Genomic DNA, 14,634 nt, shown 5'->3' on the forward strand with positions numbered 1-14,634 from the left:
ATGTACATCCTGAAGCGAGTGGCTACGGTTCGTCATCATCCTGATGTGGAGTGACGTTATGCCACGCTTAATGAGGAACCTTCTTTCCAGGTGGCTCTCTCATGACCCAGGTGACTGTGACGCGTCAATCCCTGGCGCCTACACTGGCTGACGATAAGGCGTCGTAAACAGTCGTGAGGGATAAACAACCTGAAGCTCAAGGAAGAGGTAGCAAGTGAAAGAAGAACCTGCACCGGACATAACAAGCACAGAGGCATTACAGACGTTCGCAAACAGATACAAGTAAACATGAATTCCAAAGACTTATAAGAAAGGTGGTAAAAGCCTTATTGATTTTCTTTTCAAGGGTAAACTACTAAACTCTCGATTACTTTCATGGTGGGTGCGTTGAATATCTAACATAAGGAAAACAATCTATATTAAGGGAGGTAGACTGAGGAAAAGAGGTTAGATTGGGATGACGTGATCTCTTTACACTGCCTCTGGTGGTATCAGATATCCTTATGGATTTCTGGAGTGGACGACTCCTTTAAGGCACCAGGAGACAAGGGGACGGGGCGGGTGAGAGGTCACTAGAGGATGAAGCAGGTGAGGCGCAGACCGACGGCCACTTAAGATATTAGACGTGGGCTTCGGCTGGTGGTGGTGGTGGAGGTGCGCGGTTCTCCTTGGTTCATAGTGAAGTTGTTTAGGTTTTTAGTCCTATCAATCACCAGAGTCGTTAAGGTCGTCACCGTGAATCGTACAACCACCAACCTGAAATCTTGAACGCCTTCTTCGTACGTGACCCAACTCTCGAAACTGTTGTCCAGAGAAGGAAATACAAAACATACGATGATAAGTATGACCATGTAAACAAAAATGATCCAGAACGTATGATTTCGCAGGAAGAAAAGTCTTTCATATGTACTACCTATAGAATATAAAAGACAAAAGGATTGTGATTCTTTGCATGTGAGGAAAGTCTGTGAGTGGAATAGCCATAAAGAAACACAGGTCTAATGCCTTAATTGTGCAATACCTCAGAAATAATTCCCCTTCTCCCAGTGTGCAAGAGAAAAAAAAATCCCTTAATACGTCAGTAAGATAATCCCCCAGATTATGTCTGTTACATTTCATCACAGAAAATACCCAGCCAGAATAGTAATGTATTACCATCCTAGATACGAGTCTGTGTTGTGTTGAGTGAACAGGGCGAGAGGCCGGTGCACGAAAGGTTGTTTGTTTATCCAAAGATGATTTCACACGATATACACTGAACACACTATACATATACGTAATTATTTACCTCAAATTTACATAACATTTACAAAAGGAACCTTTGTTTTTACATGAATTTAGGAGAAATATATTTCCTAACACCAAAGTTATAAACACAAATACTACAATAACTGTCATATTTATACTAAAACTGAACTAAACGTGCTTCCTTGACATTTTACTGTGTCATCGTACAAAGTCAACACACATACACCAGTCATGATGACCTATTGGTGACTGAGGCGCATATCATGTTCCGGCTTTGGCGGTAAGCTGCTAGTGACATCTGTGGGCACCTGGTGGAATCAATCATCAACAAGGGTTCCAGATGATGGCCGGGTCAACAGAACTTTATCTAACGAATGTTCGACTAACTATTGCCATTTTAAAGGTCTGGAGTAGCGACAGGGTCAAGTGTGATGCTGTTATGTTAAAGCTTTTCATGACCAATTGTAATGAAAAAACATGCTGGAAAGACGTGCGATTAATTCTATTCCAGAGATGATATTCTCTCTAAGAACTATGTCAACAAAATATTAAAAGAAAATAGATTATTGTGGAATTATTACTTTCTAAGATTTGGTAAATCGTCACTACACGAGAGCATTACCTCTACACTCACCGACTTTGAGCCCAGGTTCCTGGCCTTGCAAGGGATGTGTGCTGGGGTGCCGACGGCTGCTGTCACGTGTCGGGGCGAGTCCGCAGCGAAGTGGGGCCCCTTCGGGGTGGAGAACGCCCCCCAGTCCGGCATGCCAACGGCTTGTGCCTCGACGTGGTTGCCGCCTGGGTTTGTGCGCATCTTGCTGTCCACCAGCAGAACGTCTGGGAAAGAAGCAGAGATTTTAGTCTTTCAATGGATTCTAATCTTCATCATGTATATATATATGTATAAAACGAACCTATCTTATTTCAAAGGCTTTCAACTGGTACGTATCTTCTGAACAAGATAAAGGGATAGGGAATGGTAAGGAAAGATAATATTTCAAAGTCCTCTTGACAACATTATACCTCACCCGCCCGCCCGCCCGCTCGCCCGCCCGCCCGTCACGCCCGTCACGCCCACAGATGATCAGATGATGTAATATTTGTCCTAATCCTCAACGTCGTGTATCACAGGAACAGCCTGGCGAGCCTCTGTGCTGGCTTGACGCTGGGGACAAGTTCATCCGTGCTACTGAGAGCCACAGTCGAGGCATTTAGAGATGTGGGTAAAGTTTGCAGGTGAAATTGTGGGTATTATTGTATGTGGAAGACTTGGATCAACTTCTAAACATAATGACCTTTCAGGAATAGAATAAACTTTAAAGGTTTGAGTTTTAAAAATAAGACTGATGTTTAGGTAGCCTTTGTACACTATGGGAATAAATCATGGGTGACGTATGTGTGTGTGTGTGTGTGTGTGTGTGTGTGTCTGACTATCTAATAAACATGATTATCCATATCAGTGAACGGAACTAGACAACGGCAAGGAATGGAAGTATTGAAAACAGGTTACTACACGTGTCTATTATTATCATTATTATCATTATCCTTATCGTTTTATCATTATCATTATCCTTATCGTTCTATTATCATCATTATCATTATCTTCTGAGTTTCTTTGTCTATGTTCACGTCAGCGTGGAAACCTCAGGCCAGACAGTCGTTACTGACCCTCCTCTGTGCCATCATCACCTGTGTGTGAGGACTCTGTTGGGATCCATCCCTACTGACTCACTAACGCGGCCAACGACGGGAGACATCCTGTGAGTCCTCCTCCTCCTCCTCCTCCCAGCAGCCCTTACGATCACAGCTCAATGAGCGGTACTGCAGGATAAGACCCTCCTCTGAGATACATCTTCAGGAAGGATAATGATGAACATCCCTCCCCACACTCTGCATCAAGAGCTCCCTCACGGGGAAGCGGGTGTAATATACGACAAGCTGTGGAAATGGTGGCACAGATAAATTTAATCCGGTTCCGGGGGGAAAAGAGGATCTTCCGCTGGATGAAATTCATAAGACGGGAGATGAAGGCGGACTTGGTAATGGCACAAGAGGTGCAGCAACTGCAGCCACGAGTTAATTTTGAGAAAAAAGTAGAGTGGGTTTCTGCTCGGTTGTACCAAAGTGGGTCGAGTTTTGTCAAATTTACGAACTTTTGCCCCGGGAGAGTCTTTGTGGGGCGAGGGCCTTCTTGCCTCGCTGTTCTCCATCCGCAATTTGTTCGCTTTGATAAAGAAATGTAGTGGAATTCTTATCTTTCCTTTCATATATGTAATCTGAGGATGCTCGCGTATATACGTAACGCTGTGTATTGTACCACAGTATTAGCGCGTGCTACAGCTGTAAGTGCCGTAGAATATAACAAGACACATGAACATAGAATTAGCATCATCTGGAGAGGATAAGATGATGATAAAAAAATAAAAGTCTGCTTAAGATAAAACAGTTCCCCAGACGTTAATACTGCTGGAATTCATCTGTAGACTTAAATGCAGAATTCTTTCCATGGATTTCTTTAAAATTACAGAGCAGCTAAATGATAGATAGTCTGTCAAGAGAGTTTAATTCCACACTGCCGCACTGTCTCCTGCATAATCTACGTAATCACCTATTTGTACTGTACGGGGGGAGTCTTACACTCGTAGTCACCCGTCTTGTGTGATTACCATTTATGAGTTACGCGGAGGGAGTTTAATACTCTTGTTGAACCGTCTCTTAACATTGTATATATGTGCCATGTATTCACGCACACATCCCAGCCTTAGCCAGGTACCCATTTGTTGACCAGCCTCGAGGGAAGGTTGAACACCTGTACTGGGTGTATCCTGAGGGCCACGCCAAGGATTCGAACCCATGCTGGCCTAAACCAAGGCGTACACGTGATGATTCTCGGTGAGTAAAGTTAACCACTACACCACGGGGGCCCTTGTGTGTGTGTGTGTGTGTGTGTGTGTGTGTGTGTGTGTGTGTGTGTGCCATTAGATTTCTGCCACGGGTTTATTGCTTCAAATCATCAGTTTCCTCCAAGCGCTGCTCCTGCCAGACACAGCCTCCGTGTGCTTGCAGAACTTACACGTGAAAGATATTAAAACTTGGATGAGTTAGTTCCTTCTGTCCCCAGCACCTGTCCAGAGCAGTCCCGCACCTCCACTTTAAGTCGAGAGTTTTCATTCAACATTTTCCTCTATTCTGATTGTCTCTGACGAGGAAGATGAAATGAACCGTTCATTCAGAGTAATGTATATCACCAATCCAAGTTGGAATATTCCCTGATTCACTTAATATCATTTCGAATTATTCGTTCTAAGGTAATGGTACTTGTATCATCAGTATCATGTGTACCTGATTTATCAATCTTGAAACATTAACGATTGTATGAGACAAATTCAAAGCTAGTGAATAGAATCTAATGCTTTGGAATCCTACTAAGTCGCCTTTTCTGATCCCTCTGTCGGCTGTGAGCCACACGTCTCTATCTAACACTTCCGCAAGAGATGGTGGTAAGTCCCAGGGTGGGATCAGGTAACATCTGTACACTCACTTGCCTTACACTGTAACAGCACCGCCACGCCACAGCAGACACATGTAATGATCTCCCTGTCTCCTGCCACCACTAATACAACCAGCTATAGTTCCTGCCACCACTGTGTCTGCCACCACTAGTACACACACCTACAGTTCCCACCATCACCTGTGGTGTCTGCCATCTATGCCTCCACCTCTACTTTTACAGAGATTTTCCGCATCATTGGTTTCTGCCACTACCATCACGTCTGCCACCACTGCCACCTCTGTTAACATCATCCTGCTACTGATGTGTGCCACATCAGTTAACACTAGGAACGCCTTCAGCTCATCACCTTCACCTCGACTACTGACAGTGTCTCATCCCACAACCATCACCACTACTCAATCATCACTACCACATGCTACCCCCACCATGAACATTACAACCACCACCACCACCAAGATCACAACTACAACCAACACTCCACCACAACCACCGCCCACCACAGAAGGTGGCTGTGATGAGCGAGGAGCAGGTCATCACAAGGTGATTAAGGTTAATCTTACTTTGGGCGGGAGAGAGTAAACTGTATGTAATTATTGGCCTCCCTGTATCATGCTAATCCTATCAATAATCTCCCGTAGACCATATCATGACTCTCTCAACAACCATCTGCTCCCTATATTATACTCCCTGTGGCCTAATTGACCTACACTATGCTTCAGTTTTAATCGTTTGTAATAGCAATTATTTGTTTCCTGTATTATCATGATAATCTCTTAATCATCTGCTTGCCATATTCTAAGTCCAGAAATTACACTCTCGCTATAATATATCCCCCGTAATCACCAGCCAGCTGTGTTATGGACATACCAGCCTTCTCTCCTGATGACCAGCCCAGAGGTAGGTTCGGTTTCATGGATTTAACTCTCCATGATATCAACAAGTAAGGTGGTTACCCTGTACTGCCTTGGAACTAGAATTCAGTTCAGCTAACGATGACATACTGACTCCCTCCCTTGCCTCGTGAGGAAGTCATCTGCCAGCTGCTTCATCTATCAGCGCCCCTGCCTAGTGGCTTCAGGGTATCCCTGGTGACGGGGAGCTGGGAGGAGGTGCTACACTTTGCCCAAGAATGACTTGAGGCTACGCAGGGCAGAATGTCTGGCTTCCGGGGGTGGAAAACAAGCAACGACTCTCCACATCAGTCAAATACATCCCCTGACTAGACATATAATTTCTACAGTAAGGGAGAGACTCTTGAGAGGAAGAGGAGGATCAGCATTGTACAGGGCAACACCGGCAGTGTTCAAGAATCCCCTTGGTCAGGCGGAGGAGGGAGGGAGACCCCGTCATCAGTGGAAAGAACCAAACTGCCGTTCCGGGAAAGACTTCCCATAGGGAAAGGACAGCACCGGTCACACCTGGGTTGATCGCTTGGCTGCTGGTGCCAACGGAACGACGACAAGCGATTACCGGAGGGCAGGAAAGACCGACCACTGGGAAGGATGTATCGTGTCATCATCAACACCAGTGATCGTACCAACTATATGGTCTTGGAAGACGCAGTTCAGGTTTACCAGCTCAGCGTCTCTTACACCTCCGCATACCTCCTGATGATGACGCCTGACCTCTGAGGGGAAAGGAAGAAAGGTATAAGGATCTTCCTCATAGGATCTGGCCTGAGGTATGATCCCAGGATGCTCTCTGCCTCGGATGACAAGACCAGGCTTTGGTATGTTAAGGAATAGATGTAGAACGTGCACCTTGTACCGAGTAAGAACGAGTACGTACATAATGATTTCCCTGGGAAGGAGTAGACATTCTCATCGAAGCGAAATGGGGCCGCCTGAACTGTCGACTTGAGTGGGTTTGAGGAGTGGGGTTGACCAGTCACCTCCCATGACCACTCACCTCCCACCTCCCATGAACCGAGGTTATGGTAACATTAATGATGGCCCAGAACGTGAAGATTTAATTAAACGTTACCATCGACCCTGACGATTAGTTAGAAGTGTTCTTAATTACTAGAATTCATTAGATATATTATTACCCTAATAGAATTCGCTTGGAAATTGCGATGAGACTGTTCTATACCCGAGGCAAATTCGTATTCTCAATTTGTTTATCAAATGTTCCAATATATCAGTCATCCTCATGCAATACGATGCATGAAATAATTATCCATTTCTATAACAAACATTTTTTAGTCATCTGATTATCATATTTTGCGACGAGTAATCACCATCCAGCCATATTAAGTATTCCTTAATCATACATTTGCTACAATGTGCTTCTGGCATCAGTCCCATTCGCTAAATTGAATATCTAGTAATTAATCCACAACTATTTTCCATAGGTAGTGATTAATTACACATTCAGTAACATACATATCTGGTGTCCTTCCTTGTATAGTCGTGTTTCTTCATTTTCTATCAACGTAATTCCGCCGTACCATCAGTATTATCATTACTTGCTTCATTCTTGGTCGCCGTTTGCCGCGTTTGCGAGGTGGCGCCTGGTCCAGACGAAGAATGGTCTTATTCACTTACATCCACTTTCGAGTTGTCATGTATAAAGTACCGAAGCCAGGCTCCACTGGACCTTTCCATGGTTTCTTTTGACCACTTCATATGCCTTAATTCAGACCATTGACAGCACGTCGTCCCCTGTATACCACATCGCCTCGTAGTGTTCTAAATGCGTGTCCTACCTGTTTCATTCATGTCCCATTTACGATGAATGGTTCTCGACCTTCGACCTGATCACAAATCGCTGATGCTTCGATAAAATGTCATATTCGCTGAACGCGTTTACCGCTACGAGTTGAAAGCCTTTCATTCCCTTTTCTACTGATGTTTTACACGTGTGTTAATGGGATTTCATTCCAACATTACCGACCTCTGCAGATGTATTTTGTAAGATTTAAAAGATTTCAGGATTTTTCGTACCTGGCGAGCAATTAAATTCTTTGTAATATGAGGTTGTGGACTAATGCACCAAAGGACGTTGAGGTCTCTAATAAGCAAGAGACGAAAGGTTGACTGATGACGGGGTCTCTACGTTGAGTGATGACGTGGTGGTCTCTACGTTGACTAATGACGTGGTCTTTACGTTGATTGATGACGTGGTCTCTACGTTGATTGATGACGTGGTGGTCTCTACGTTGACTAATGACGTGGTCTTTACGTTCATTGATGACGTGGTCTCTACGTTGACCGATGATGTGGTCTCTACGTTGACGTATGGCATGGTCTCTGATAAGCAAGAGTTTTTCTTGTGTTTCAAGGATATATTCTTTTTTTTTTCCTTTTTCTAGTAAGGAAGAAACCTCTCAAAAGTTTTGTATTAAAGAATGGTTTCCTATCAGATAAGAATTCCTCAGAAGGGATGGGGTTTTCTAACAGAACCTTATAATGAGAAGTTATCTAACGAAAATGGTTTCTATAGAGAAACTCTCCAGATTGTAAGATTTCTCTAATACAAAAATCTTTGATAGTCCAACTATAGCACACTGATCACACACATACACTCACACACACACACACACACACACACACACACACACATACACACACACACACATCCACACACACACACACACACACACACACACACACACACACACACACATGGAGAGAATGAGTGAGGAGAGGTTGACAATGAGAAGCGGAGACCAAACTGGAGATGGAAGGATGGAGTGAAAAAGATTGTGAGCGTTCGGGACCTTAGCATGATGGAGGGTGAGGGGCGTGCAAGAAATAGAATGAATTGGAACGATGTGGTATGCTGGGGTCGACGTGTTGTCACTGTACTGAACCAAGGCATGTGAAACGTCCGGGATAATCCATAAAACGGTCTGTGGGGCCTGGATGTGGATGGGAGCACTGGTTTTGGTGCATTACACATGACACCTCCTGTATGGATGCGAGCGGATGTGTCCTTTCTTCATCTGTGTCCTGGTGCTACCTCGCTGATGCAGGGGCTGCGATCAGGTGTGGGGGAGTAGAGAAGAATGTATGTATCCTTTTTTTCTTTTCCTTCATGCATTTGTGCTGTTTTCCTGTAGGACGGAGTGGCGTCGAGAATGGATGACGGCGAACAAGTATGAATATATATATATATATATATATATATATATATATATATATATATATATATATAGTGAGATGGCAGTAAATATAGATCAAAAGTGTACGAAGATAAAGATGAATAACATTAAGTGGGAGAAATCAAAAGAAACAGATAATGATATAAAGGTGATCTACGGAAAGCTGACGCATGGAAATATACCAGAAGTTCTTGTGAGGGACAAAATATTAAGGAACAATGACACGAACACACAACACTTTCTCTGAGTCACTGACTTAAGAACCCTAGGTGTTAAATGATGATATAAGAACCCTAGGTGTTAAATGATGATATAAGAACCCTAGGTGTTAAATGATGATATAAGAACTCTAGGTGTTAAATGATGATATAAGGACCCTAGGTGTTAAATGATGATATAAGAACCCGAGGTGTTAAATGATGATATAAGAACCCTAGGTGTTAAATGATGATATAAGAACCCTAGGTGTTAAATGATGATATAAGAACCCTAGGTGTTAAATGATGATATAAGAACTCTAGGTGTTAAATGATGATATAAGGACCCTAGGTGTTAAATGATGATATAAGAACCCGAGGTGTTAAATGATGATATAAGAACCCTAGGTGTTAAATGATGATATAAGAACCCTAGGTGATAAATGATGATATAAGAACCCTAGGTGTTAAATCTATAACAAGATCTACGGAAAGGAACGTTTGCTGCCGACTTCTTATCATCTTTATGTGACAGGAAGAAAATCGAAGCCTGGTGCGCACGCCAATCGTGCCGAAGCAACGCTCTGGACTCAAAGGCTTTCGTACCTCGGGAGAGAAAGTATCGTACGTCGCATCATGGGTCTCGGGGCGATGGGGGCTGGAGAGAAAAGAGAGAGAGAGAGAGAACTTTGGTATTCATAGCTTGAGGCAAGTGTTCAGCTGGGAGAGGAAGGGTGAGAGTTCACCTCATCGTATCGAAGGCAATACACCTTTGGAGCCAGACGAAGAAATCGAACACAGGGAGAGTAGTGACAGGTTCATAACATCGAGAAACTAGTTTTCGTAAACTGAAAAACTGTCGTGCGAGAAGGGGAGAGAACTGTTGGACGTGACAGCCAGCAAGAGAGCTTTCCCAGTCTCGGCAGATATCTTACTTGGGGAGAAGGAGAAAAATTCCCCTTCATTGCTTAAGAAAGCTTGCTTCCATATCATGAGGACATTGCATGACGGAAAAGAACAATCAAAACATACTTTCACGACATGTTCATCATTCTGTAACTCAGCAAGTGAAACGTTTCTAAGAGCTGTGTTGTTGATTACGTCTACATTCTTTAAGAGTTATATGTTTCCGTTAGTCATCCACATAATCAAGAGTATGAGAAATATGTGCGTTAAGGATGATATGTCAAAAACCGTCTGCATGGACAACTCTGTTCAAATGCATGAACCTTACGGAAAGTACAGCACGCCCTATAACAGCAGGCAGGGGACTTAATCTGTTGATGCTGGGTGTGTGTGTGCGTAGTCTGCCCTAATGCATTCTGCGGCTGGCGACGTTGTCTTCATTCCACTCTGGCCAGCACTTCGAGGCGAGTGATTCGGCACACATCGAGCCAGGCCACTCGCCAATATTGTTTTAATGGGGCGACGTGTGTATATTCTGCAGCGGTGCACTGCTCTTGCTGGTCAGTCAGCAGTATTGGTGGGAGGAGGAGGACGGAGCCACGTCTGTATTCTCTGGTGTTGCACACTATAGAGACACTTGTCAACAGGCAAAACAACCCAGAGGAAGGCCCTTGTGTATACTTCCTTGATGCATAATACGTGATGGATCAGTAAACAATAATGATCGAATGAGCTACAGGTGCAGTCTGGCTGGGTGACCACTCTGAGGCTAGTCAGTGAGCATTGTTGATGGCACGAAGTAACGTCGATATTCTACACCCACGCACAGCATAAGGCTAGTGACGAGATAACATTAATCGAATGGTGACACGTCCATTTTCTACGGGGGAGTACTCTCCTTGGCTGGTTAATTGGAAATATTGATCGAATGAGGCTACGTCTGTGCTCTGCCGAGATACATATTACGAGATTAGTGAGTGTCGATATTGACCTGATAATCGTATTCTCCTCAGTACTGAGAAATTAGCAATATTCATGAACCAATTTACATGTAAAACCTAACCTGATCTCCACAACGTTGTAGTGGGAGCAAAACATTTTTTTGTACACTGACAGTTGTTACGTCTGTCTGTCCCATCTTCAAATTCTCACCACAGACAGTGCGGAATAGTGTTCACTGGGTCATGACTCGTATGTATTCTACCTAACTGGACTTTCCTCGTGTGATGAATGTTGATGCAACAGTGACGTCTGCACTGCATCGTGTCGCACACAATGACGGATGAACAGCAGTAATGACTAGGGTACGTTCCTTCAGCGACAGTCGCATGTCTGATTAGCATAAACGATCGGATATATCCCTACAAGATGTGAGGATATGCTCTCACCTCTGAATCTCTTCGGCTGATCAGCTGCTCTCCAACTGATGATTTACTTTTGATGAATTTACTGATATTTCTTGGATCATCCTCTGGCTTGTCCTCAATGTTCTATTCAAAGCTTCTCTGTTCCTCACCTGTTATCCTCCTATACCAGTCTCTTGCTCTGTTATACCTCCATGGCTGGGATTCCGCCTCTGTCTTTACCAGAGCACATCGTAAAGCTCCTTTGCTTTTTGACACGTTTCACTGAACCACTCCTTCGTCTTTTTCAATCATCCCACTGTGTTTGTAGCCAGCCGTACCCATGTTCCTACTCCCTTGTGAATGTCACAGAACCTTCCACCTCAATGCCCTGGTTGCTGGTGAACTCCATCACTCAGTGTAGCTCGGCACAGAATTTGTTGCTTCCTATGTAGTTTGTACGATTATATCTCCTCTTCGAGTGTGGTCTCATCTCATTTAACAGATTCATGAACCTCATGATCAATACGATTATGTGTGTGTGTGTGTGTGTGTGTGTGTGTGTGTGTGTGTGTGTGTGTGTGTGTGTGTGTGTAATCTTTTTGTAATTGATTATCTGTACTGGACGCTGAGGGGGTTTTACACTCGTGGGTCCCCATCTTCTGAACATTCTCTTCTATCATACAACAACTGTTAGCGTGTGTGAGTTTTCGTGAGTGTTGTTAAGGGTCCTATATAGACTGATGACGATATAAAAAGATCAGATATCACAAACTACAACATAAATCAATTGCTAATCTGGAATATGTAAAAAAAAAAGATATAGTTACGAAAAAAAGATAATCGAAATAGTATATATGAAACGATGTTTGTGTCAATAAACATGAATGTTTAACACAGTTTACATGTTTACGTAAACTAAACATTGCAAAATGATAAAGAATTATTTTTTTTTTTTTCCTTTTTTTGCCCCATGAAATGGAGTCGATATATAAAAACTATCCAGAATTTGATTTTCTTTTAAATTGTCTGTTGCAAAACCATTGCCCTGGCGGCTTCATCCTCTGTGTGTTTCATGCTTGTGAAATTTAACGTATAAAAGCAATATAGCTTCGTGGATCTACACAGCTGGGAATAACATATAGCTTAATTCCCGAGCTGAATGAAACGGTCGAACATGTTACCCTGTATCTTTATTTTTTTTGGTCAATTGTTGAAAATAACACAGAATTCTTAACGCGGAAATTCCCGATGTTTTTCTGTATGACGAGGTCATTCATGTTTACCATTGTCAGTCAAATTCAGCATAGCTTCCCAGGTTCTTAGCTCAGGGAAGATTTAACTTCATTTTGTGTCAGACAGGAAGTTCCCTGTAGGTACAGACTCAGGTAATACACACACACACACACACACACATGTGCACTCTGATCTCTCTTGCTATGGCTGCGACAAAGTAGGCCATAATCGTCTACATGAACACCACCCTCCACACCGCCACAACACCACACTCCATTACACCCACCAGAACAAATCACCATGACCACCACCTTGACTCACACTCACCTTACACTCAGCTGCCAGTCCCAGGTCCTCACATTAGCCTGGACTTTGAAGACACAAATCCCAACACACTTTAAAGAACAACTTGGCTTCGTGAAACGATCGTCTGCATATGGTAGGTGTGAGAGTGACAAGTATTCTCATATGATGAGAGTTATGAGTATCAGACTTGCTAACAATTTTGGTATTATCGTCTAAAAGGCTTCTTAAGTCACTGTATCTATATACTGAGAGTGCGATGATGAAAGTAAGCAATTCCAGAGCCACGGGACAAAGTTCAGTCTAAAGATGGAGCGACAATGACCAGACAAAATATCACTGGAAAATCTTTTTTCATCGAAGCATTGTTCGGAGGAGATAACGAATGACGCAAACCACTGAATATCTCGCAGTATAGCGGAAGAACACGGGTGTTTTCAGACAAATACAGTCATGATGTCTGATGATACACAATATTTTTTAAGTGTTTATGACTTTTGGTAGAAGTGCATTCGACAAATATCCTTAAAACAAATATAAACAAACGCACCATTGCAGGTAGTGCATGAACAGCACTTTATCAGGGCGTCCTGAGGGCGAGGTACCGTCTCACTGCTAAACCTGTCTTGATATAGAATTAAACGAATAGACGACTGCACCGCAATATGACGGTTGGAGCTCTCCTCTGCTGGCCGCCGTGCTGAAATAAGTCTTTCGCTCAGCGTCGTAAGCGATGATCCACGCGAAAAAAAAAGATGAAGGACCACTCAGCAGGAACCGGACCCCAGGCACCTCGCCAGGCTCTACCTGGAGGAGCTGGTGTTATACTGGAGAGGCCCCTGGCTGACGGTCCCTAGAGAGTACCCTCTGGCAGTCGGTGTTCCGGCGGAATCCCCAGGTAGATGTTCGAGCTGTCGCACCCCGTATCTTGCCCTGATATATACACCGACCGTGGTCTAGTGTTGCACCGGGAGACTTGAAGATTAAGGTATATCAACAGTTTTCTTGAGCCGCTCGGCAATTCCATAATCGTTACTGTCTCTGCTGCCGGCGTCGCCCGAACCTTATTCTTGCCCATGTCCTGAGGACTGGACCAAGTCGGACCCACACACACACACACACACACACACACACACATGCAAGCTGCTAACTATGTTCAGGGATAACCAAATGCGTTATCTAAGGGGATCCTGAGTGTTTGGTAGTTTGAGTGGCTAATATTCTAGGCCTATGTAATACCAGGGTCACATTGATGACCCTGTGCGTCAGGTTATAAACACCATACGAAAGATCGTGAACACCATCTACATGTTCCTGGAGTGGTGGGCAGCCAGACATCGCGTGAGATCCCTCAGTCTCGCCTCCCACTGCAGTAATACACAGTGTCTTATACCGACCCCCGAGAGGCCGATCTGATCCCTGATTGTGTGACGTCAGAGCTCAGTGCAATGACCAATACATAGCTTATCATAATTCCCTGTATTGTGTCCCTTCATCAACAGTACAACAATTTCAACTGAAAACGTCGATACCTGCGGAAGAATGTACGCGTCTCTCTCTTCAGACTTCAGGTCAGTCTCCCAAAAAAACTCTCAAATGACACGAAAATCAGAATTGTAAGAAAGAAAAAAATTGTATTAACAAAATCAAGATAAGTTCCTTTGGACAAAACAAGAAATGAAAATTAGCATGATTTGTGAGGCGTAGGACAGTATTATGGATATATATTCCCAGTCAATATTTTACATACATGTAGATAGGTATATACCTATGTAAATTCAT

The 14,634-nt window shown here is 43.6% G+C and overlaps 1 protein-coding gene across 1 annotated transcript in view; it reads right to left on the minus strand.

Moving 5' to 3' along the window:
- LOC139750153 (protein sidekick-2-like) overlaps nt 1–14,634 on the minus strand; it is a 186,132-nt gene that overhangs the window by 61,302 nt on the left and 110,196 nt on the right. Inside the window, exon 3 of the mRNA XM_071664487.1 lies at nt 1,883–2,085. Within this exon, the coding sequence (XP_071520588.1) occupies nt 1,883–2,085 (203 nt within the window). The remainder of the gene's footprint in view (nt 1–1,882; nt 2,086–14,634) is intronic.

Source organism: Panulirus ornatus, chromosome 9 (assembly GCF_036320965.1).
Source record: "Panulirus ornatus isolate Po-2019 chromosome 9, ASM3632096v1, whole genome shotgun sequence".
NCBI lineage: Eukaryota > Metazoa > Arthropoda > Malacostraca > Decapoda > Palinuridae > Panulirus > Panulirus ornatus.